General features: G+C 36.6%; 1 protein-coding gene across 3 annotated transcripts in view; it reads left to right on the forward strand.

The window, feature by feature from the left end:
• The window catches only part of DOCK4 (dedicator of cytokinesis 4), a 235,345-nt gene that overhangs the window by 73,737 nt on the left and 137,592 nt on the right, over window positions 1-24,016 (forward strand). For all 3 annotated transcript variants that reach the window (XM_082050185.1, XM_082050186.1, XM_082050187.1), the window contains exons 2-8: window positions 8,994-9,077; window positions 10,070-10,110; window positions 12,494-12,549; window positions 14,472-14,568; window positions 18,740-18,888; window positions 21,013-21,097; window positions 22,723-22,874. In XM_082050185.1, the coding sequence (XP_081906311.1) occupies window positions 8,994-9,077; window positions 10,070-10,110; window positions 12,494-12,549; window positions 14,472-14,568; window positions 18,740-18,888; window positions 21,013-21,097; window positions 22,723-22,874 (664 nt within the window). The remainder of the gene's footprint in view (window positions 1-8,993; window positions 9,078-10,069; window positions 10,111-12,493; window positions 12,550-14,471; window positions 14,569-18,739; window positions 18,889-21,012; window positions 21,098-22,722; window positions 22,875-24,016) is intronic.

Below are 24,016 nucleotides of genomic sequence, written 5' to 3' on the forward strand. Positions count from 1 at the left end.
GTGAAATGATGCCCCACAAGTTTGGAGCAGCATGTTGTGCTAGAATGCTTTTGGGGAGGAAAGAGGAGAATGGGGAAATGTGTGGTCATAATTCTTTGGACTGTACCCAATGTCCTTGCAATAAGTCAGCATGAAATTGTAAGGATGTACTCATCTATTCAAGGCCTACTTTAAAATAATTGCCTTCGTATTATTCTGGAAAAAGTTAAGTGTTTTCTGAGAGATATCTCCTGTGTCTATAATTGCGTGCAGCATCTATTTTTCCCGTTCAGTTTCAGATTGTGTAGGCATACGACAGGTAGCCAACGAATCTTCCAGCATATACTGAATTGTCACTGTGGATCCAGGTTTGAAATAATGTAGAACTTTGTGCCTCTTAAATTTAACTTTTTGGAGGTTTTGGTGAGCACCACCTCATGCTTTAACGAGGTCCAAAATGCACTGAAGAGCTGTCATGAAAGCTGGTATCTGCAATCATGGGACTTTGTTGGCTCTGATGGACCTCACGCTTGTGCTGTGAATACATTAACTCTTTACCATACTGGGCACTTGCAGGAAGTTACAAAAGCCCTGGTAGTTGATTTGATTTTAATCAGAAACTTTGGTTCCCCAAAGGCTACAAATGTTGTTGTGGTTTAATCCCAGCTGGCAACTAAGCACCACGCAGCCACTCGCTCACTCCTCCCTGGTGAGATGTGGGAGAGAATCGTGAGACTAAAAGTGAGACAACTCATGGGTTGAGATAAAGACAGTTTAATAAATAAAGTAAAAGCTGCTCACACAAGGAGAGCAAACCAAGAATTAATTCACTACTTCCCATGGGCAGGCAGGTGTTCAGTCCCCTCCAGGACAGCAGGGCTACATCACGTGTTACGGTTACTTTGGAAGACAAACTCCGTCACTCCGAATGTCCCTGATTCCTATATGTTTCCCCAGCTTTTATTGCTGAGCATGACGTCATATGGTGTGGGATATCCCTTTGATCCATTGGGGTCAGCTGTCCCAACTGTGTCCCTTCCAGCTTCTTGTGCACCCCCAGCCTGCTCTCTGCTGGGGTGGTGTGAGGAGCAGGAAAGGCCTTGTCTGTGTGTAAGCACAGCTCAGCAGTAACTAAACCATTCCTGTGTTCTCAACACCATTTCCAGCACAAATCCAAAACATAGACCCATACTAGCTACTGTGAAGAAAATTAATTACATCCCTGCCAAAATCAGCACAGAATGAAACCTGAAGGCTTTTTCAAGTTAAAGTAGCAATAACTCTTCTCCTTGATCATGCTATTAAAAACTAAAGGCAATTACTTAACAGAGTTTGAAAATGCTTAGAACTTTGGAAATACTTAAGAAAATAACTATGAATAACGTAGCTATTTTTAAATGAAGAAGGTTGTTCTCATAGATAATGTCATCTTAACATAATCTTTTTTCCGCTTCTTTCTACTGGCTGGATTTTTAAGCTGTTGCTGTTTCCACATAATGAGGGAAAATGGGAATCCACGTTTAATGTTCAGGATGGCAGTCTTGGTGCATCGATACTGTATCTGTAGCTCTACATTAGGGAACTGTAACTGAGACCAACTGCTTGAACTGCATGTAGACTAGTTCCTTTATTATAATTTGTTTGAAAGCATGAAATCTATACCTGACTGTACTGATTCCATCTCTCTTTCTCCTGTGATGCCTCTGACAGGTTTTACATTGACATTCCTTCTCTACTCCTGATCGAATTCATAGGGAGAACCTGTATCGTTGATTCATAGACTCTAAGGTGTATTAGATTTTCTAGGCTTGTAAGGATGTTTGTTTTCTTTTTACTTTTAGATTTCTGGTTCCATAACTAATGCAAATCAAGGAATTGCTCTTAGCAGGGACAAGATATAGACATTAAAAGATGTAGCAGGAGTTCAAGAAATAGAAAGGGCTTAGCTAGCTATTAGGTAGAAGAAGAAAAACAACTAATGAAATCTCATGCCTACAAGGACCCTAGTGGTACATGCTGAATTATTCCAGTTTTGGTGTTCTAGATTGGTGGTCATTCTCAACAGCAAATAGGTGCCCCAGGAAGCCATCACTTGTTAATTTAGTGCTCTTCCTTAAGATATAGTGCTTAATAACTAGGGTACCCCAAGGAAAGAGTTAGCAAAAGTGTTTGCAGATGTTGGAGGAACCAATCAAGCAGTTATCAAAGAGATGCTAAGAGATGCGTCTAACCGAGATGCTGGATGAGGAGAGCTTGACAAATGTTCAGACAGTCACACTAAACTGATTATCCATGTCAGAATAGTCCTGTGGCATTTGGCAGCATTGTAATCGGGGATTTGAAAGCGATTACCTTGCTGAATTAAAATGTTGAGACCAGCACTGGAGGGAATACATTCTGCTGCAGTTTTGTGTATTTAAGATTTGGCATCTGCCTTATCTACATAGGTAGCTGGTTCTATTAGCAGTAGGAATTCCAGATGATTTTGTTTTGTTTTTCAGAAAAGTGAAGAACAGTAGTATGTAAGTATTTCACTTTTTTGTAGTATTTTCAAAGCTTGGACATTGATACAGACTTTTTTTGATGATTTTTTTGAAGCACCTTCAGGTGTTTTCATAAATAGCTGTTAAATAAATGTTCTTATTGGAAGAATTCCACACAAACACTTCTCTCTTAAGAACAATTGACTGCTGTATATGAGCAGCACTTGAGATGTTCAATGGCCACATGTGACTCAGGAAACCTGGACTGTTGTCATCTGAGCTATGTGTTTGATACTTTTGATTGCAGTGTACATATACATATGTATACAAACATATACAGGTGAGAGAACTCACATTCTTTCATTTCATTTCAATATAAATTTGAGTGTGTTCATCAGTAATTAGCAGGAAATTTAAGAATCTCTCCTGTTATTGAAACTAATATTCATATATGAGTGTTTATTGAAAGAAAATTGGATTGATCCCTCCCCCCACTTTTTTTGTCACCGTCTTCATTAGTGTGTTTTTGGTTTGCAGCTGGGGTGTCTGTAGGCAGCACAATGCATTACTGAACAGATGCCCAAATTAATTTGTGTATTAGAAGCATGAGTGTGTAGCTGTGCTTTTGTGCGACTCCATCCAGATCAATTTGTATGTAGGCAAAGCTCAGTGCACGTGGTAGCCTTGTACAGTCAGCTTTGGCCATTCTGCATTAGGAAAGTTGTATGACTGTGTGTGTTTTACGTTTCTAAAAATTCTGCCTATTTAGAAATGTAAAAGGTGAAAGATTTTAAGCGGCACTGTAAAACAAAACAAAGACTTTTTTTCCATGAAGTGCTGGAAAACTTGCTGTGAGTTTGCAGACACTGACTTTATGGTTCACATAAAGCATGGTTAGGTGAATTCATAGAAGAAAAAATCTATTAATGGTTGTTGAACTCTGAAATACCACATCTGCCTCAGGAGATCCCTAGGCCACAAAATACTGGGAGCTGTAGCACTGAGTGCTTGCGTTGCTTGCCAGTGGTCAGTAGCTTCAGAAATGAGTTTGCAAACAGTATCCTGGGTAGAGTCATTGCTCTGATTTTTTTTTTTATGTCTGTCCTAACGATGTGCTCTCTGTAATGTTGCATTTTCTGCAGCTGCTTAAAGTGCCAGATGTCTGTTGTATTTAATATCTATGAGTACATATCAAAGGATAGTTTTTTACATTTCTGCAGTGAAGACCACTGAATCAGAGCCTTTGTCAAAGGTAATATGTAATCATTATGCAGCAGCTAAAAAACTGCATGAAAACAAGTAAAATTTTCTACTATAAAGAAAACATGCAACAGTAAATTATTATTTTAACTAAATTCAATTATATCTTTTTAACATCATCATTAACGATATCATTTACTATAGCTTTTCTGATTTTTATTTTTAAACTGTTGAATAGAAAAGAAACCCCTTGAGATGGTTGCACCTGAAACTCTCAATCTAGTGAAAAAATTGCACTTTAAGTCCAGAGTAAAAACTTTTAAAATTGCTTTTGCCACTGAGAGGACCTGTTTTCAATTATAGCAGATAATATCTAGAATCAAGAGTAGTTTCTGGTTGTCTGTTAGGAGGAAAGGAACAACAGTGTCTGCCTCATTAGTTCTTATGTGCAGATATCCAGTTAATTCAGACATTAAAATTTTAAGAATATAACCCTGAGCAAAACTTTGAAGTGGGCAACCTACCCCTATTACCACCTAATCAATTCCTTTCCTGTCAGAGCATCTTGCTCTCTGTTGAAACCAGTCCCTTTGACACAGCATTCCTACCTTCCAAATCTGTTATTTTCCAGTGTGTGTTTACAAGATTTCTGTGTGGTTCAAATGCTGCCTCTGATAGTTGGGGCATCGTGACTTAGAGCACTGAGCTGGAGTCTATTTTTCACTCCAGCATTTAGCATGTACAGTATGACCAAGTAATTATTAAAGTAATTACTAAAATAATTTCAATTTTTCTACCCCATGTCCTTTCTCCTTGCTCTTTCTTCAGTTTTTTATTATGTGAAACCTGAGTCTACTATTGTAGTACAAATGCTCATTTTTGAGGTATTAGTAGTTGCTGTAGATGTTGCTTCTACTGCTGTTGATTGCTTTATATGCGGGAGTGTATGTCCAGCTACTCAGCCAGGAGCTGCAGTGTACAGTTTGTCTCCTCTCATAGTGTTGAGCCCAATTTTAACTTGTGATGGGGGACATTTTGAGCACCATGTCACATTGCACTCTTTGTGGGGAGCCATTTTCATCTTATAAACAAGAAGTCAAGCCAGCCATGAAACCCAGCATGCTCCCGGTGAGTCTCAAATGCATCTTTTTGCAAGTAGAAAAGGATGAGAGCAGAAAGATTAAGTTTCTCTTGAGAAGCTGCATATAAGAGCTCCCTCAGATTATTCTCTTTCCTCTTTTTCTTAATGGCAATGGTAGTCTGATAGGAAGTTAATGATTAGAAAGCTCTTTCCAATTATTCTCACAGGTCCTTGTAGTGAAAAACTTTGTGAAGCACATAGAAAGGATGTCTCGTGAGGTCTTATGTCACATTCTTGATTGAACTGACTCTGTTCTATTGAAATATAGAAGAAGAATATTAAGAAAATATTAACATTTTTGATTAATTTCAGCAGTTAATCACAGGTAGGTAACAACTCACTATCCCATACAGGTTCTTCTCTTTCTGCTTATCTCTCCATAGTTCTCATGGAAATGGGTTGTTTTGTACCTTGGGATTCACTGCACCTGAGATACCCGAGAAATTTTAAACTTGGTGTTAAACTCAAACCTGCTTTAATATTGCATGTCACTGTAGTTCTCACCATATGATTTCATCTTCTGTATAGATTAGGTTTTTGTATCCTCTGTTGTCTTGCTTTCTTATCCTGTGGGTACCCTTTGGCAGCAAGAAAGTATCTAATAATGCCAGCAGGCTGCTGTATTTGAACTCAGTTTCCAAACCACTTCTGAGAATATATCCTCCTACAAACTTTTATTGTGGAGTTCCACATTTCTCCCATGGGTGGGAGGTGATTGAAGAGGGCATCAATCACTATACCCCGTGCTTGAAAAACAAACAGGTCATTTGTATGACCTTCAGTTACTAAAATGACAAAAAAATGTGTCTAGATGTAAGTGCTTTTGATATGTATCTTGCTGTGGCTGTGACAACACGTCTGCGAAGAGTGCAGATATTGGTAGGTGAGCTATATTCAGAATGGATTTCTCTATTCTTTTCTGACCTCCTTTTCTAAGGTCTCTGCTATCCAGTTGCAAAGGAAGTGAGCAAAGGTGATAATCACGCTAGCTACTGGCATTGTAAGAATGAAAAAGGTGCATATTGGACCCACGTGGCTCGGTGAATACTGTCTGTATAAATAGTCCAGTTACTCGAGTTAGGTTGAGAACACCTCAAGCCACAGTCACCACCGAGTGAGTAATTATATACTTACCGCTATGAGGAGAAGGAAAGAAAGAGCATCTGCAAAATGTTTCAGAACAATGTGGTCATTGGAGGAAGGGGCAAGAGGTTCAGTACATCAAATCTGTATCATGACTTGGTTAAGAACCCCGTGTCTTGGCTTGCTAAATCATGGGAATTTCTCTGGTGGAACTTTATCTACCTCCTTCCACAACTTCATTGTTGTCCTCCCTGCAGTCTGCTTATGTATATACCCCACAGATAAACGAAGAATACATGAATAGCCACCTTCTGTCTCGGTCCCAATTCTGTAACATGACTTGATCAGTAGAAAACTAGCTGAGTAAACATTTCCGTGATAAGTTCATCTGTGGCTTTGCATTAAATTCTCTGCTGCTCTGCAGTGCACTTTCTTTTGTTTTGAGTGGCATTGCTGAAGGCCACAGGCTGCCTGTTTTGAGCCTGACCTCACTGCAAGACATCTGCAAGAATCCAGCCAGGGTTTTGCAAGTCAATCAGGTGAATGTGCTGGCTTGGTTGTACAGGTGATGCCCTTGTTTCTTTGTTTCTTTTTCTGGTACCCTGCAGGCCATCCTTCTAGAAGGTATTTCAAGGTATAATTCGTTTTTTCTTCTATATGTGCTCTGAAATGAATTCTAGTTATTTTTCACACTGTGTCAGATTTCAGTCTTTTTTGTCCTAAAAGTTATTTTTGAAACTTCACTCAAAAAAAAAAAAAAAAGAGGACAAAAAAAAGACAAAAGAAAAAAAGATCTTTAACAGATCTAGTAACTAAGTAATAAAAATTGAAATTGGATCATAACAATGTGACAGGATATATTGGCTCTTAAGAAGAAAATTACTGTCATTCTCTTTATTGCATGGAGTTTAAAAATAAGACATCTCACAACTGTGATAACACACAAGGGTTTGGTTTGGCTTTGCATGCTCGTTCTGTTAATTCTTTAGTTTTTTTTTCCAGTGGCTGTATGTATGTGCTGGTTTGGCAGGCTTCAAAATTCACTTTTGTTTCTTGAAGCTAGAAAGGTGACCAGAATTACATTGGTCATTCCAAAGCTACAGAGTAGGTGGACATTGTATTGATATTCGGTGGGTGGGATGAGGAAGGTGTGTTTTTACTTTAATCTCTTCATACTTAATAAACTCTTTTAATTTTTAGATCCTTGTATAAGAATTAATTGAAAAATTCTCATTTTTCAACTTTTATACAAACTTTTTCAATGTAAAAATTCTGTCTTGCAACCAACCCTCTTCAAAAATGGTATACTCGATTATGGTGGTGAAGCAGAAGTAACTCTTTTTATTTCAGTGTGCTTATCTCAGGGTATTTTATTTCTATGTAAATAAATACCTTGGAGAACAGCATGAGCACCAAACTGAATAGAGATTGATGCAATACACATGCGTTGGAGAAAAAAAACCCTCAATGCTACAGGTACTGCTCACATGTTATATCGAACTCTTATGGACTGACCAGGCATGTAATCTCACAGGCTCTTATCAAAGGGACAGATAAAGACTGTGGGTTACACACAGTGATGATTTAGAGATGATTGAAGTGATGACTTAATTTAGTGAGTTTTGAAGCCTTCAGCCTCTGAAGAAAGATTTGGCAAAAAAGTACTTTTTTTTATACGCCATCCTGTAGTATAAACCGTATCCTGTTGGTTCACTCTTGAAATCTGGAACTTTCTGGCAAAGATTCACAAATGAATTTTCAGTTTTCATGGCTGCTGACAGCTAATCTCTCCTGCTACCTTTGACAGACAATGTCACAAGCACAGGTGGTGGATGACAGGTTATATTGTGTTTGAGCATATTTTCTGTCTGTGGAGGGGGACACCTCCAACAGCAGGCAAGAGCCACTAAAATGGATTTTTGTGACTCAAAATCTTGAAGGTCCTTTGGTGGAAGAATAGTTACTTTACCTATATATCTGCACCCATGGGGTTTCCTTTTGGCTTTTATGTGTGAAGACTTTTTTTTTCTCATGCCTCAAAGTTGGCGTGTTTCTTCACTTTGCTGTGAGATTTGGGATTTCCTATCTAGATGGATAGATATTTGATGGCAGCAAGACTGCTGTTAGGCCACCAAGTAACTTTGTGCATCATGCCCTACTGATATTGGTAGGCTCTTTTGCTCATCAACTTCAAAATTAAGCTCCAAAAGAATATTGCAATACAGAGAATCAAAATCACTATTCCTTGCTCTCATGACCTGAATTGGGCATTTTTTATTTCAGAATTTCAAATGTAGGAAGCGCAGGGATGAATAGCTGAATTGCTATCTGGTATGTTAGTGGATTTTTAGCATTGGTAGGAATAAGCATTTTGAGTGGCTTTGGGGTATTATATTTTGATTCCGAGTGAAAAAAATAACAACATAAGCCTTAAAATTTGACCACTGTAAGTATTTGGGAACATCGCCGCTCTGGTGGATGTTTTGTTTCTGAGGCATATTTTGTCTCCAGTGGGGGAAGCCCATGTCTGTAGCTCCTGGCCCGGCCTGGGCTCAGGCCTGGGGCTGCAGGGCAGACCTTCTGTGCACTTAAGAAATTTCAGTGAAAAATACGCTTTGCTGGTCTCCACCCCCTTACCATTTCCTTACATTTGGGATTACATGGAGTGTTGGGTCTATGGCATCCATTATGTGAATGTGAAATAAGGTTTTCCTGTTGTGGTTTGTGGATGGTATAGATGGCAACGAAAAATGTTGATGCTTGCAGACTTCTGAGGTTGGATATGTGTTAGTGTGAGCATTTGGAATAAAACAGTTTCTTCCCCATGAGGTAGTTATGGTCTAGCTAACAGTGTTATCAAGTACAAACTTTCCATTCATGATTAGTAATTCTGTAAGTGTTTTGGGTTTTTTCCAAGTCCTGTATTGTAAGTTTTCTGCTCATAAAAGTTGCTTAACCTCTGATTGTTTCTACAACTTGTTAAATTTCAGTAAGTCTGTTCATCCTAACATTTAACTTCCCATGTTAATATACTGGTTTTGTTAACAGGAGGAATAATAAACTAAATTTTAATTGTGCAAATAATTGAAATTTACTGTCTTTTTCAGTAATAGCTGGTTTTCGAGGGACAGTCCCACATGGCCTATCACTGGAGATTGGAGACACTGTTCAGATATTAGAGAAATGTGATGGTGAGTTCACAAGCTGGAATTCCAGTGATAATGAGCTACTGTATACTATTGATTTGAACCTCATTACTATTCATTTATTTTCTTAAATTAGCACATTTTTGAAGTCAGTGATATAACACATTCCAGCCTCTTTTTTAATTTTTTCACAATTCCAATGAGTTCTAATCCCTATAATAATTAATTTGCAGTTCATTCTTTTTATTTAATCTCTCAGTTTAATAAACATTCACAGAAGATAACAGTTAAAACAGCAAGGAGTTTTCAGTTTAATTTTTCTGCTTTCTTGGTATTTCCATGAGAAGCCTGGCTGCCATCAAGACTGTTTCAAATTAATTCAAAGTCATCAGTTTAAATCTTAAAACAGTGTAAACATTCTTTTCTGCCTCTGTTCTGAGGCAGAGAATGCTAATAGGATTTTAGCAGATGTCTGCTACTAGTGTAACATGTTCTTAATAATTTCCCTCATTACATTACCTAAGGCTTATCTGTCAACATATTTTTTTTTATCATTTAGGATTATATAGGTATTTTTTGGTTTCTTATCAGGATTATATACTTTTAGTCTTGTAAGAAATTTTCTTATGAAAGGGATAGGACTATTGAATCAGGCATATTATGAATTTTGTAGAGTAACGTCATTGATAAATTTAGAACACATAGTCCAAAAATTATTTGTAAATGTTTACAGTGAATATGAAAACATTCCCTTTTATCTATAGTGGTGCCTATTGCAAAATATACCTGGGTTACATTGTAAGTAACACCTGGGGATACAGGGTTAAAGAGTAGTTCCCAAAAATGTGTGAATTAAGACATCTGATTGTGAGCTGGTTTAAACAAAATACCTTTTATTATATGGAAAGTATTTTAAATGAGCGCAGTCTGACAGCACTGCGTAATTGTCATAGCTTTCCAAAATGGAAAAATGAAATCTGTTTTACATATGGAAATCATTTGCGTAGTTTAAAAAGCAAAATGTTCTTTCTTTACAGGCTGGTACAGAGGATTTGCCTTAAAAAACCCCAATGTTAAGGTAAAAGTCAATTGCAGTTTTGAATTCTATGGCAAAAACGTGTATTTACTTTTTAAAGGTTTATAGTCTTCATGTAAGCATATAATTTTTACGCTTAAAAGAAAACTAGAGCTTAGTATATTACTGATATTGCTTTAATTAGATTTGGACATGGATTACACTTCTGAAATGCTCCTATGTATTAGGATAGTACACTTTACAAATCCGAGGCTATGGTGAATTTTCTTTTATTTCTGATTTTAGATTGTGATCTCAGAGAAAGCTAAATTGAAAGGAAAAGACTAAGGAGAACACAAATTGTAAATACTACTTGAAAAGTTGTTTAGACTGTGCCTATATTTCTTTATGTTATGAATTAATTTAGAGCAGCAAGTGGAGATAGCTAGTTTATGTTAGCCACATGCATTGCATCAGTTGAATAAAAGATTTGTATTGTTATGTGAAATATATGCTTAATTTTATTTTTGTTTGGTCTTTGATCTCCGTGGTAGTATAGTTGATAGTACTCTAAACCAGACTTGACTGATATATTTTTTTCTGCATTCAGACATGACATATGAAATTCATATTTCAGCATTTGTTCATGTTGAATATGTTTAAGTTTAGCTTTCTTATTTGTCTTTCTATCTTCTTAATCTCTCCTGTTGTCTTTCTTTTGTGACTGTAAAGATTTTGTTTTTCGTATGGGAAACCATTTCAAGATTCCCTTTCTTTTCTCAATACTGTACTAGAGTTTTTAGTCTTATTAAAGCCATTGAAGAAATATCTTAAATCATCTGTTGCTCCTTTAAATCACATTGTAAGCTTCACTCTTTTTTTTTTCTCTCTTCATTTCCAAGTCTCTTCAGCTGCAGAATGTGGCACATATACGTTAAATTCTGAAAGTTTCTAGGGGCTCACATTGTAAGTTGTTGGCCTCTTGTGCCTTGGCTTGCAGTTGCTGATCACATAAATTTCCTTTGCTTTGTATGGGAGGTCAATGTGAACAATAAATTTAGCCACAGAGTCTAATCTGATGTTTACTACTTTGACCTCAGTGATATATATTGCAATTTGATTTCCAAGACATGAGCAGTTGGGATTTGTTATTGCATCTTCTGTGTCTTTTGTTGCAATTCTCACCACATGCTTGCTGTCAGTCTTGCTTTGTGGTCTGTCAAACGTGTTGAGAGAAGTTATGAATAGGTTTTCTAAACATGGTTTGATGTGTGAAGAAATGAGATATATATTTTCTGCTTTCCTACTGTGAATGCAAACAGTTTTCTGAATTATATTTTTGAAGGGAGTCTCTCCCAAAGTAAAACAATAAGAGCACCTTGTAACTCCGCTTGTTCTTGGTATTTCTCGAGCAAGATTCTTCCCTTGTTATTCTGTCAGTTTTGTCACTCAAAGAACTAGTGTGTGGCAGCTGGTCTGCAGACCGTGCGCGTGTGCAGCCATCTCCTTTCTGGCCCATCGTTACAACTGCAGGGCTGTGCATCCGACTGTCCTTGGGAGATGTTCTTCTGAACTGCTTTACATTACTGAGGAGTAAGAGCATTCATAAGGGCAGTTGCCTCTGCATAGATGTTGTTTTGTCAAAGGTCTAATGTCTGTTTGGGTTAAAAGAAAATGGGGCACTGTCATCCCAAAGGAAGGCTTTATACAGGTGGTCTTATAAAGAAGAACATATATGTATTTTACCTCACTGCATTATGTGACGAGCTGTAGCATTTGCATTCCCAGCCAGAAACTTGAAGTTGAGTTACTTAATTTTGCTTATTGTTCTTATTTATGAAGGTTAGTGCTCCATAAGAGCAATATGACTGTTGCAGCACGGCTGTCCATTCAAAAAAAGAGTGGAAAGCCATTAAATAACTAGAAAACCCTCGTCAGGCCACTGAGGCTCTTTGGTAGGCATCTACCACAGCAGGGCATAGTAGCCACCAAAGACTTTATTTTTACTTTCTTGAACTTTCATTGAACTTTCATTTGCTTTCATTGAACTTCATTAACTTTATTTGTTTTGCTTTATTTTGAAAATCCCTGTCTGAAGACACTATTTTTAAGATGCTGTTGGTAAGATGTTACCCCTCCCAGCTGATCTGTTTCTTGTCAAGATGGGAGTAATTAATAAACACCTCTAGGATAAATGAGTTCTCAAGCAATCTCTTACATGTTCTACACGTGTTTATCTTATTTTCTGAAGTATTGAAGGATTAAAACTCTACTGAATATATAATTTTCATTTCTCTATACTGAATATATATTGCATTCTTTTTTTGTGCATCTGTGTTGGTAATTACTGAGACAACTTTTAATTCAGCACACATTTGCACATTAAACCTTGTATAAAGGGAGTGGGTTTTTTTTATTTTTACTTAAACTACTCTTTTTTTTTCAGGGCATATTTCCATCCAACTACATTCACTTGAAAAATGCGTGTGTTAAGAACAAAGGGTAGGTGAAATGTTACAGATTCAAATGTTTAAACATGGTCAGTTACTTGTACTAAAGATCTTTTCTTTATAAGGTAAAGTGGTGCTTTTGTTACAGTATTTTACAGCTTACTGCTACAGGGACTTGAAATTGTTGTCCTTTGCTAACCTGATACTTCTACGTTGTCATAAAATTGGAGTGACATTCTGAAAAGACAGGACAATTGGGAATATCAGTCTGTATTGTCTAGAGGAAAGAGAAAATGACTGAATGTTTTCACTTCCTATTGTTAAGTTTGGCTGAAGAAAGGTATTGCCCTGATTAGAAGAAGTTATTCTGTACAAAAGCTGGCTATTAATCTGCTGTTTAGGATTAGTTGTTTTCTTTGAGGACAGCAGCTGTACAATGGCAGACAGCTGGCATTTCACAGAAGAAAAGGTAAAATAGTGTATCAGTTCAGTGGGAAAAAAATTAACCAAAACTGTAAATGAACAGAGATTGTTTTTTCCTTTACTTCTCCAGGTGATAAAGAGCCAATATTTATTTTTTACAACTGATCTCTTTTCATTTTTAGAAGAGTTAATACAAACCAGAACAATCAGTTAAAACTAGTTTTAAAATTTTGGTTTGGAACTCAAATCTTCTGACTAGAAGAGACAGATTTTTTCTTTTTTAGATATAATACTTTTCTTTAAAAGTATCACTTTAAAAAACCCGAGATCTTAGTTCAGCATAGTTTTTTCCCAAGTTTTACTTAACCTGGGTCAATTCACATTGGGTCATTTATTTAAGTGTATTGATAGACCTGAGATGTAAAAGTTTGAAACCCGTTTAAGACATTTCTTGTCATAATAGATGGAGGCCTAAACATCAGGTGCAGATGACCTTTATTTTGGGAGCATGAATGAGTGAGTAGAAGGTCCATATTTCATGATGGACAAAAGTAATCATGAAGACTGTAATCATATTTAAAAAAAAAAAGTCTCACTCCCACAGGTACAAATGGCTTCACATAAACAGTATTTTTTTGCTGTGGAGTGTAAGCCATGTTATTTGTCATGCCCTCGGATCCCTTCTCCTTTAAAAGTGGGTGTAGTTAAACTTGAATGTTCAGGGAAGTAAAATTTTTGTTAATCATCACAATAAAACAAAGCTTAAAGATGGAATAATTTTTGTTAGAGGACACCATGACAGGATTTGCAGAATATTCAATCTCTGCCTGTATTTTCTTCGTTAGTCTGTGTTTCTGTTCAGGCCATGTGCCCTACAGTGCATCATGGGCAGGGGCTGTCACTTTGGTAAGTTAATGTGATAAAAGAGAAATGGTAACATGAGAAAAGTAATCCAGTCATGAATGCAAACCTTTGAAAGGTTCTGTGTGCGAGAACCAAGTGGTAGCGGTGATGGTGTGCATAAAGTGATGGCGTGGTGGAGAGTTTAGTCTTGACCAAATCAACCCAGCTCTTTCTTAGCCAGCATCAAGTCGGTAAGGACTCACTCACACTGTACTACTTTCCTTTTGATTTTTTATATCCTCTTTCAGTTGAAAGACTGGCATTTTCTGTCTTCTATAAGCAGAGATGTAAAAAATAGTGGCAACAATCCCTGTTTTGGAGTCTAAGCTAAAGCGGCAAGATACCTTTGGAAACTGTGGACATTACTCTGCTATGAAAGTGTTTTTTGACATGCTTATCTCATAGTAAAAAAACCTCACCTTGACTTCTCTAGGACCAGGAGTTTCCATGGATATTAAATTATTTTTGCCCAAGACTTTTTTCCAAGGAGATTAAATGAAATACACAAATAAAAAAGTATCCTGGGCTGAAGGAGCACCCATGTAGGTTGATAGACAACACTCTTGGCAGGATGAAGTCTTTCTATTAGTAACTATAATGGTTTTTGTAATGCTTGTGTAATATCATGTGTTCTTCTGCATGTTACAGACAATTTGAAATGGTTATTCCAACAGAAGATTCTGTTATTACAGAAATGACATCAACTTTAAGAGACTGGGGAACGATGTGGAAACAACTCTATGTGGCAAGTATCCTGAGTAATGCTGCTTTGATTTAATACCAGCTCAAAAGATACACTGTATAGATGCTCTGGTTTAGTTTAAGTATATATTTCAGAAAAAAAGCATTCAATTTGTTTTTTAACTGTTCTAATTAGGTTAATTTGTTCAAATCATTGGCTACTACTGCTGCTAAACTTTAGCAACTTTCTGAATCTTCTCCAGCTTCATCGTGTAGCTGTTGGATCTAAGGTTTCCTTTGCTAAACTGAAGTGTTGGAAATAAATGTAACAAATAATATTGCTATTTTATTGCAATACAGAAATATAGTATATTATTAAAAAATTCCTAGCCAGTTGATTTTATTCGTAGTCATCTTCTCATGGATCTTTATTTCCTCTAACATCCACACACTCACAAGGACTGAGATGTGTACATGTTATTTGACCAGGACCTCTTGTATATGGCACAGAGATCAAGGGATGCCAACTGTTGAGTCCTCGTTGCTGAGAGGGAGGTTTGGGGAATGATTCTTGACCAGCAATAGTGAGCTGATTTTTGGATTTACCTACCACACGTTACAGAAGTGAATTCTGGTTTGAACTTCTTTCTCATTTCACGCTTTTTAAGTCCCATGTTTCACATTTCTCTTGTTTTCCTTACCTGGTTATTTTATGGCTCTGGACTTTTTCTCCCTCTCCCTGACATCTTCAGATCAGTTTATTTCTCTCCTTGGTTGAATGAAATCACACTCACGGTGTTCTATGGTTATTAGTGCTTACCCTTCCTTGTTCTGTTGTTTCTTCTCATACTTACGAATGCATTTTTGTGTTTAATTCATACCAGTCTTAGTAATTCTATTACAACTCCCTACAGAATGCTGCTCTATGAAATTGTTCCACTTTAATAGATACTTACAGTCTTAGCTTTCTGTTTCATTATCTTAGTAGGTTCATCTTCTCAAATTTAACTTTAAATCACATTTTTTAACCTTAACCAGTCTCGTTTGCTGAACCCATCTTGTATTTTCTATTGCATTTCTGGACTAAGAACTGGATATAGTATTCGAATAGCAGCTGTGTGAGCACCAAACACAAAGTAGCAATAAGCAACCGTTCTTTTTTTCACAAAGAACACCCATGGTATGTGTGGTTTCTATAATTTCCATTTATCACTCCATCTCTCTATTGTGCTCACTCTGTAAATCTGGCCTCTCCAATTCTGTAATTACCTCCCTTAAAAATTTCAGTTGAAGCGAAGATTATATCGATAATTTTTTTTAATTAGGGTAGGAAAACATTTTTGCTTAGCGAAAACTCTTCCAAACTCAGCCACCTGATGATTTTCTATTTATAGTCTTGTTTTGAGTCACCAGTCATTTAAGCAGCTCTTACTCCATTATATAAATCATACAGCTGTGGGATTATTCTTCTTTATCTGAATGTTGTGCAGTATCAGTAGGATCTCAGATACAAGCTCCCCAGACTGTTTTTCACTCCCATGTCTCTTGTGAGCTCAATGCAGCCTCCCATTCTTCTGAGAGGTTTCAGACCAGTGACTTTTTCACTGTAAGAAATCCTTCAATTTCCTTCTCGGATTGGCTACCATCGCAGGTAGAAGTTTTTTTGTTTTGGTGTACTTAGAACACACAGAATGGAACCTGTTCAGTATCTCTCTTTATTCTGACTGAAATTCAGTGTTTCCTGACTGTTTTGCATGTTTTAACATTGTTTTTGCACATCATAATCTAAGCCATAAGACTTACTGCAATTTCATTTTTCCATGCCTACTGCTATTTCGTTAACTCAATTTTTTCATTTTCTCTTGACTGTAGTCATGTCTTCAAAGGCTTAACTAAAATATTTCAGTTTTAAATTGTGATTTACATCATGATTTCCTTCCATTTTTAACATTTAACCTTCTAATCTACTACATTGAAACCAAACCGTGGTTTGGACGTGACAGCATGTGCACGCATCAAATGTAATCAAAACCTGTTCACTTGCATCTGCAGAGTCTCCAATCCCTCATCCTAAATAATTGCTGACTTGATAATTATGACTTAAATTGTCAGATGCCCTGCTGATACGGGGGCTGCTTCTGCTATGTAACAAACAGTGATGAGTGTGCCAGTGGACCTCCTACAAGCCGAGATGGTACAGAAGTAGCTAGTCTGCTACTTTTTGAGATATTTGTATGGATTGTGTTCAGAGAGGCTGTTCCAAACCAGGTGACCGTTCTGGAAGTGCCTCTGCAAGTGACACAGTTGCTAATTTGTTTAAAATTTTCATACAGGAACCTACAAAATCAAGTATTTTTTTGGTTGGATTCTAAGTAATAGCATTTTAAACTTGACAGTGAAATTATAATTAAGAAATATGAACCAGTTCCTTGAGAAACAAGAGCATTTATTCCAAGCTTGTTTGAAATTTCTCTAGATTAGTTTTCTCAAATGTCTGAAGCACAGCTAAGTGGGATTACTTTGTGCATATTAGCAAGTATATTGGTACATTGGTTACTCCTGGTACAGAAGGAGCAAAAATACGATTACTTGGTGTAGAGACCTAAATCTATAAAGCAAGTACAGTTGCTTGCAGATCCACGCAGCATTTTGAGAAATGAGCAACTCATAGAAAAATTCTAAAGCTTAGGAAGATAAAGGATACCTGAAAATGTCATTTTGATCTTAATAGTCTTGTTAAACATTAGCATGTCTTTTGTATTCACTTCAGTAGAGCTTATCATCAGATACGGAAAACAAAGATGCACCTGAATTAGTGTTGGTTCAATTTTGTTTTTTTTTTAACTGTAGAAATGAGATGTTTATATACAAGTGTCTGATGGAAAACTTGTGAAAACATACTGTCAACCTACTTCACTATAATGTTCCTATAAAGTCTTTTTTGTCTCTTACTCCTTATTCAAGGACCTTTTGTATAACCTTTTTGTTGTGTTTGTTTGTTTGTTTTTCTTACGAAGTTCATATCTTCCTGTTGTTCTTACTGAAGCTGTTTCTTTTTTGGCAACTTTTTCCTCACTGCTGTTGTTACTGTGTGTTCAAAATACACTGGCTTTCTCTTTTTCCGACAGAAAGCCAAGACAAACAATAAATTAATGCCCATTTTGTGGGCACACTTAGGCTTATGAAGTGAATGGATGTGAAATAAAGAGTAGTTTTATCAAATGCTAGTTTGTCAGGGACCTTGGAATATAGAAGCTATTAACAGAGAGTAATGGTGCTTGTAAGTGAATTTTAGCTTTTCAGAGCAATTACCAGCAGAAGTAGCTGAACTTCATTTTTATGCCATTTGTTCCTAGGAAGAAGGAAAAGGGAAATGGGCTTAGGGTTTTGGGCAAGAATTAGGAGAACAAATCTGACTAGAAGTGTTTTTTTTCAACTTTGTGTGATGCATCACTTAAATGGAGGTTCCAGTAGTTTCCTTGAGCTAAAGTTTCTCAGAAAAACTGTCTCAAGTAATACCACTTGGAAGTGGTGAAGGGAAGAGTTAAAAGACCTTCTGTTTGGGAGGAAACTGTTATGGGAAATTGTTTATGCCCTTAACTAGTGTATAATTAGAGTAGGAGGATGTGGTTTAAAAAGCCTTCACATAATTTCTCCTGCTTAACAGTTAGATGAAGAACAGCTGTCTGGACAAGAGGTTGTCTACAAGACACTGTTTATTTACGGTTAGACTGTAGTGGGTACAGTTATATCCATACAAGAAAAAGTTAAAAGAACATTAACACTCTGATTCAGAGTTTGAATACTAGGAGTTATTCCCTGTTGATCCCTTATGTGTGAGTTTAAATACTCTTGAATTGCATGATCGTGTGTTCATTTTGGATGAGACAGCAGCTCTCGGAATAAAACAGTGCTATGGCATGAAACAATTTTTCTGTTGAATTTTTGTCATATATCACATAAATTAGACTGCATTAACATGAGACATAACCGATTGGAATGAAATTTTAGAGTGAGTGTGCTGCAAAGAGAGGGTCTGTGGTACGCTCTGAAATTATTTTATATGCACACACACATACATGCAGGTAAAATCATCACAGCACGATGGGGAGAAAAAGGGTCATGACTAAATAAGGGAATAAGGAAGTTTTCTTGATTTCTCCACCATGTCTGTATATATTAGGATTATCAGCTTATGCAGTTGATGCAGAGGCAATTATATTTTTATCTCGCAGAGGAATGAGGGGGATCTCTTTCACCGACTGTGGCACATAATGAATGAAATCCTGGACCTGAGAAGGCAGGTCCTTGTCGGCCACCTCACCCACGATCGAATGAAGGACGTCAAGCGACACATCACTGCTCGCCTGGATTGGGGCAACGAGTGAGTAAATACAATAATAAATGAAAATAATGCAATCTGATTGTAAGGTGTCAAGGTTTAAAGCAAGGCAGCAAAAAACCATGGCAGATGCTCTCTGTTATCCCCTCATTTCCCGCCACCCCTTCCTTTAGATTGGAAAGATAAGAGGAAAGGAAGAGAGAAGTAGACTTCAAGTTGTAGAGTTTTAAAGGGTTTTACTAATGCTACTAATAAATAGAGAATATATATACAAAACATACAAAACCAATCTCCAGTGCTGGATGTGGAGTTGGCGTCACTCCAGCAGCAGAGCTGGGTGTGCGGAGCTGGCGGCTCTAGCAGCTGCCGCTCAGGCCCCGGAAGTCATGGGCGGGACTGCACAGCAAACAGGAACCTGGTTGCAGGATGCAGGGCCTGAGGCCTGTGGATCACAGGCAGACAGACAGGGGCCTCTCTACATGCCGGCCATGGGCGAAGAGAGAATGACCCTCGTGATCACCCTCTTATGTAGGGGGTATGATGATTACGGGATGGAATACTTCTGTTGGTCAGTTGTAGTCAACCTGTTCCATCCACCCCTCCTCAAACACGCCTGTCTCACAACGGAACGTGGGAAAACTTATCAGTCTTTCTTGGCTACCATGGTAATAAATCTAAACATGAGCTTCTTCAGCATTCTGTTGGCTTCCTATCAGCACCGAGTAAAGCATCTGAGGAAAAATACGCAGGCTAAAACTCAGAAAAGTACAGCCACCTATAAGAACTTAGCTGAAAGAAAAATCACTAAGAGAGAACTGGTCTTGTTTTTAACAAAACCAGGACATAAGGCCACAGCTTTAGGCTCATTGTAGAATGTTGAAGTAAGGAGCAAACTTTTGATGGGTGTCAACGTTTTTTTTGTAATGGACTTTCTCCTTTATTGTTTTTCTGTCCTCTGCTCTAACAGTGAAATGTTACTTGCTGGTTTATTTTGCCTTTTTCTCTCAGTTTATTTTACATACAAGTGGTACCATCTACAAGAACATATGCAGCACCCTTTTATATCTTCTTTAAGATATATATCTTCTTTAACCTGGCCAGATTCCTATGTGACCCAGTCAGCACAGCTCTGTTGTCTTAACCAAAACTATATTGACTGACATTGCTTCTTTTATGACTTGGGTCTCACAATTCAGTTCTTCCTTGGGCATCTCTAACACACATCTTGCTACTATGCTCTGCATCTTTCTTTTATCTGAATAAATAATAAAAGCTAATACAAATTGTATTATCTTAAAAAAAAAATAGAAGTGAGAAAAATGGTAAAATACCTTTTGGCATTTGGGTGCTGTTTCCAACATCTTTTCTTTAGCCTATATTTATTCAGTTAAATGCTAAGTGCAGCAATATTCAATAGTAGAATTAACTGAATTTCAGGAGTTTCTGCAACTTCTGCTATCTGAAAGCCTAAATACCTAGCATATTGAAAGAACTGTGATTAACTGTGTACGATTTAACTGTCTGCTTAGAATTTTGTGCTAGCCGAATGGAATTGTGACCATTTTTTAATTGGTCAGTTCCTACTCTTGAAAACATTTTTTTTAAAAAGTGCTGTCATCTTTCAGGTTTTTCTAAACTCAGCATGACTGCCCTGTATGTGTTCTTAGTCTTCATTGCTTGCTGCTATGCTCAAAATAACTTTTTTCCCCATTGATTCATGTTCATTTCATTATTTTGTTGAGGGGATACAGCCAAACAGCTTTGGTGTCATCCAGTCCAAATTAAAAAAACCTGATGTTTTGACATTTGGTGGATTTTCTTTTTATCTTTTCTATGTCTGTCATTCTAATTGACAATACTAGTGCAATTCACATTGTACAATGTCCACAATACTACAAAGGACAATATCCATTGTACGTTGTCCGCAATGTAAAACAAATATAAAATTGTGGAAAAACATATTCTATTAATGTTACAAAGTGAAGAAAGGGGAAGAAACACCCGTGAATGTAGAATACATCCAAAATACATTAAACTGAAGCCAGCTGTAGAATGCCAATTAACACAGTGTTTGTTAGAATGTTTATACTATATGTGAAAAGAAACAAGTTAATTTATTTCCTTTGTATGCAGAAACTACTTACTGTTATTCAATTTCTCATACAGACAACTTGGACTTGACTTAGTTCCAAGAAAAGAATATGCTATGGTGGATCCTGAAGACATCAGCATTACAGAGCTCTACAGGCTGGTATGCGAATATGATACTCTGTACATTTGCTACCAAATTACATACTGATGTTTTGAAGGCAGCTTTCTTCTCCTTAACCAGAAGTACTTTATTTGATCGAATAAACTGGCATTTGATAATGTAATGAGTTTTACTATGAGGAAAGTAATTTTCTGTTGAACAGTTATGTTATCTCTACATTTGTATGGGATGTTTTGATATCAAATTTGTATATGTAAACATGCACAAGTTTTGTTTTCGGATATATTAGAATTGTGACTTAACAGGAATTCAATAGTTGATAAAAGCTTATAAGACTCCTTTTCATTACAGCTGTGATAGGCCCATGAGTCCTGTTAGATAAGATTTGTGGAAATACAATAATATACTTATGGTACAAGTATTGTCACAATTAATCATACTGTGCTATTGATATTTTCTAATATATTAATGTAAATAGCAGTTAAATTGCATAGGAAAGCTCTCCTTTTGGTCTGTGTGAAAGCCCATCTTGACTTGCTAAAACCAGCCCTGATACTTCTGGTTTAATTTAATTCTGATTTAATCTGCAGTGAGTTTTAAGAAAACTTGCTAATTCATTTATATGGGCTTTGGATTATATTTAAGTACTGCAGCTGTTACAGATACACAATTCTGAGCCTTACTTGTTTAAGACTAAGCTTTTATTTAAACTAAATTTTATTTGTGTTTACTTCATATTTAAATGTAAAATAGAGCAAAAAATAGAATTGCTACAATTTGCTGAGGACCTTAAATTATAATATATTTCTGATCATTTTTAACTACTTATGTTGATAACTTGTGCTGTCAAGCCTAATAGTAATTTTTTAATGCTAGAGTCGGTATACCTTTGAGCAGTTTCTTCAAAGCCAAATGTAATCTTATGGAATCCTGTTGAAGCACTAGATGAAATACAGTGAGGAACCATTAATCATAAGAAGAAACATAAAGAAGAAGAATAACCCAGAAAACTAATGATGGAGCTCTTGGAGTGCATTTTCAAAAATAAAGAGGGAAAAAAAAAAAAAGCTAAAAATAGCTTAAGAAAGATTGGTGTTTGAAATTATCTTTGGTACAATGTAAGACAGAAATAGTACAACTTAATATTGTCCTACCTCTATTATGTGATTAAAATGGTGAAGGTATAAACTGTGAAGTCAAATCAAGAGAATTTAGTCACTTTTGTATCTGAAGACTTTTATAATTCAAAGATTATAAAATATGGGCGTGATGTTTTTGCATCTTAAAATACTGGTATTTAGTCTTCTACAAAAACATTTTTTGTGTGTTTGCATACTAGAATATCAGATCCTTAACTATTTAAACCAGCTATGAAATACTATATTGTTACAGCACAAAGCTTTAAAGTGGCTTAGAATTTTATGAGTAGAAAAAAGGGAAACTTCTAGAGATTACTATTTTTCTCATAGAGATAATTTCCACCTTGTGTTCTTCTGAGATAAAAAAAAAGGCAAAAGAAAAAACCTATTACAAGTTAATACTAAATTAGAAATTTAAAAGTTGATATTAAGAAAGTAGTTCTGTATTACATTTATTTTGCCTCTTGTTTTGAGATTTTTACTATTAATTCGAACTGCCTGCTGCGTTGTTTGGCTTATTTTCAGATGGAGCATCGTCACAGAAAAAAAGACACACCAGTACCAGCTAGCAGCCACCACCTTTTTGTTCAGATGAAGAGTCTAATGTGCTCCAATCTGGGAGAGGAACTGGAAGTCATCTTCTCGCTCTTTGATAGCAAAGAAAATCGGCCCATCAGGTACCACACGATTTTTCACTGGAATACTGATTTTACATAAGTTTTGTCAATATGCATTGTATGTTTTGATCCAGGTAACAAATTTCACATTTAGAAACAAAAAAAGATAGGCTTGATTCAGGATAATTTTCTCCTTCCTTTTGAAATTCCGTTTCTAAACATAATAGCTTGTAGTATCATTTTAAGTTTCAGTAATGTATATTTTTCTGTCTTGTTTACCTATTTCAGTTTTCAGTTGGTTTTGCTTGTGTAGGAACATACATACATGTATGCATAAAGCTGAATATTAGCTCTGTGACCTAAGGGTAATTTTTCAATGTCTCTGCTTTCCTCTCTCCTAATCATCACACATTCAAAACTTGGAACTGTTGCTTCCTTTGTAATATTTATGAGATGAGTTCTCCTAGGTACATGAGACTGGAGGGCTGCCCTCAGTGAATTGAGTATTTTTGTGAAAGGAGCCTGTACTTCAATGAGGAAGGGCCTGTTCTTCAGTGTAACAGTCAAACTCTATTTCATATCCATGTAGGGTTTGTTTGGCCTCTTTTTTCAGCTGGGAGCTGATTCTGGAACTGTTCTTTTTCTGTTTGTCCTAGACCTTAAATTCTGGTAACCTTGTAATTTTTAATTACCAGTAGTTTTTTCTACTCCCAACATATTTCTGGCTGAGACAGAGAACATGAGTGAACCATAGTAGAACCATGATGCACTTAATAAACATGAGCACAGGAGAACAGAGTTAGTGCAAGACCCTTATACACACTGTTCTAGGAACATGCCAGGAAGACTGAACCACTAAATGCTTGTGCAGTGGTGATGGGAGATCAGTTTCTGGTCAGAAGGTTCCCGTTCATAGTTTGTTGCTGGTTTTTGGCCACTATATTCTTCTCTGCTCTCCTCACCATAGAAAGAGCCTGCTAATAGGATAAAAAATGTTACTCAAAACGTGTCCAAAGTCACGGCTGTGTGCTAGTTATTGTCTTAAATATGGCAACAGGAACTTGGGGCACCATGTGGAATTTGGGCTGAATTTGACAAAATTATGTCTGCGCTTCATAGCTGGGCAAGGTAACTAACCAGTCCTTTGAAGGAAGGTTATACTGAGTAACTTGATTTTTATTGGTAATGAAATCATATATGAG

This window comes from Streptopelia decaocto (genome assembly GCF_964273445.1).
Source record: "Streptopelia decaocto genome assembly, chromosome: 1".
Lineage (NCBI taxonomy): Eukaryota > Metazoa > Chordata > Aves > Columbiformes > Columbidae > Streptopelia > Streptopelia decaocto.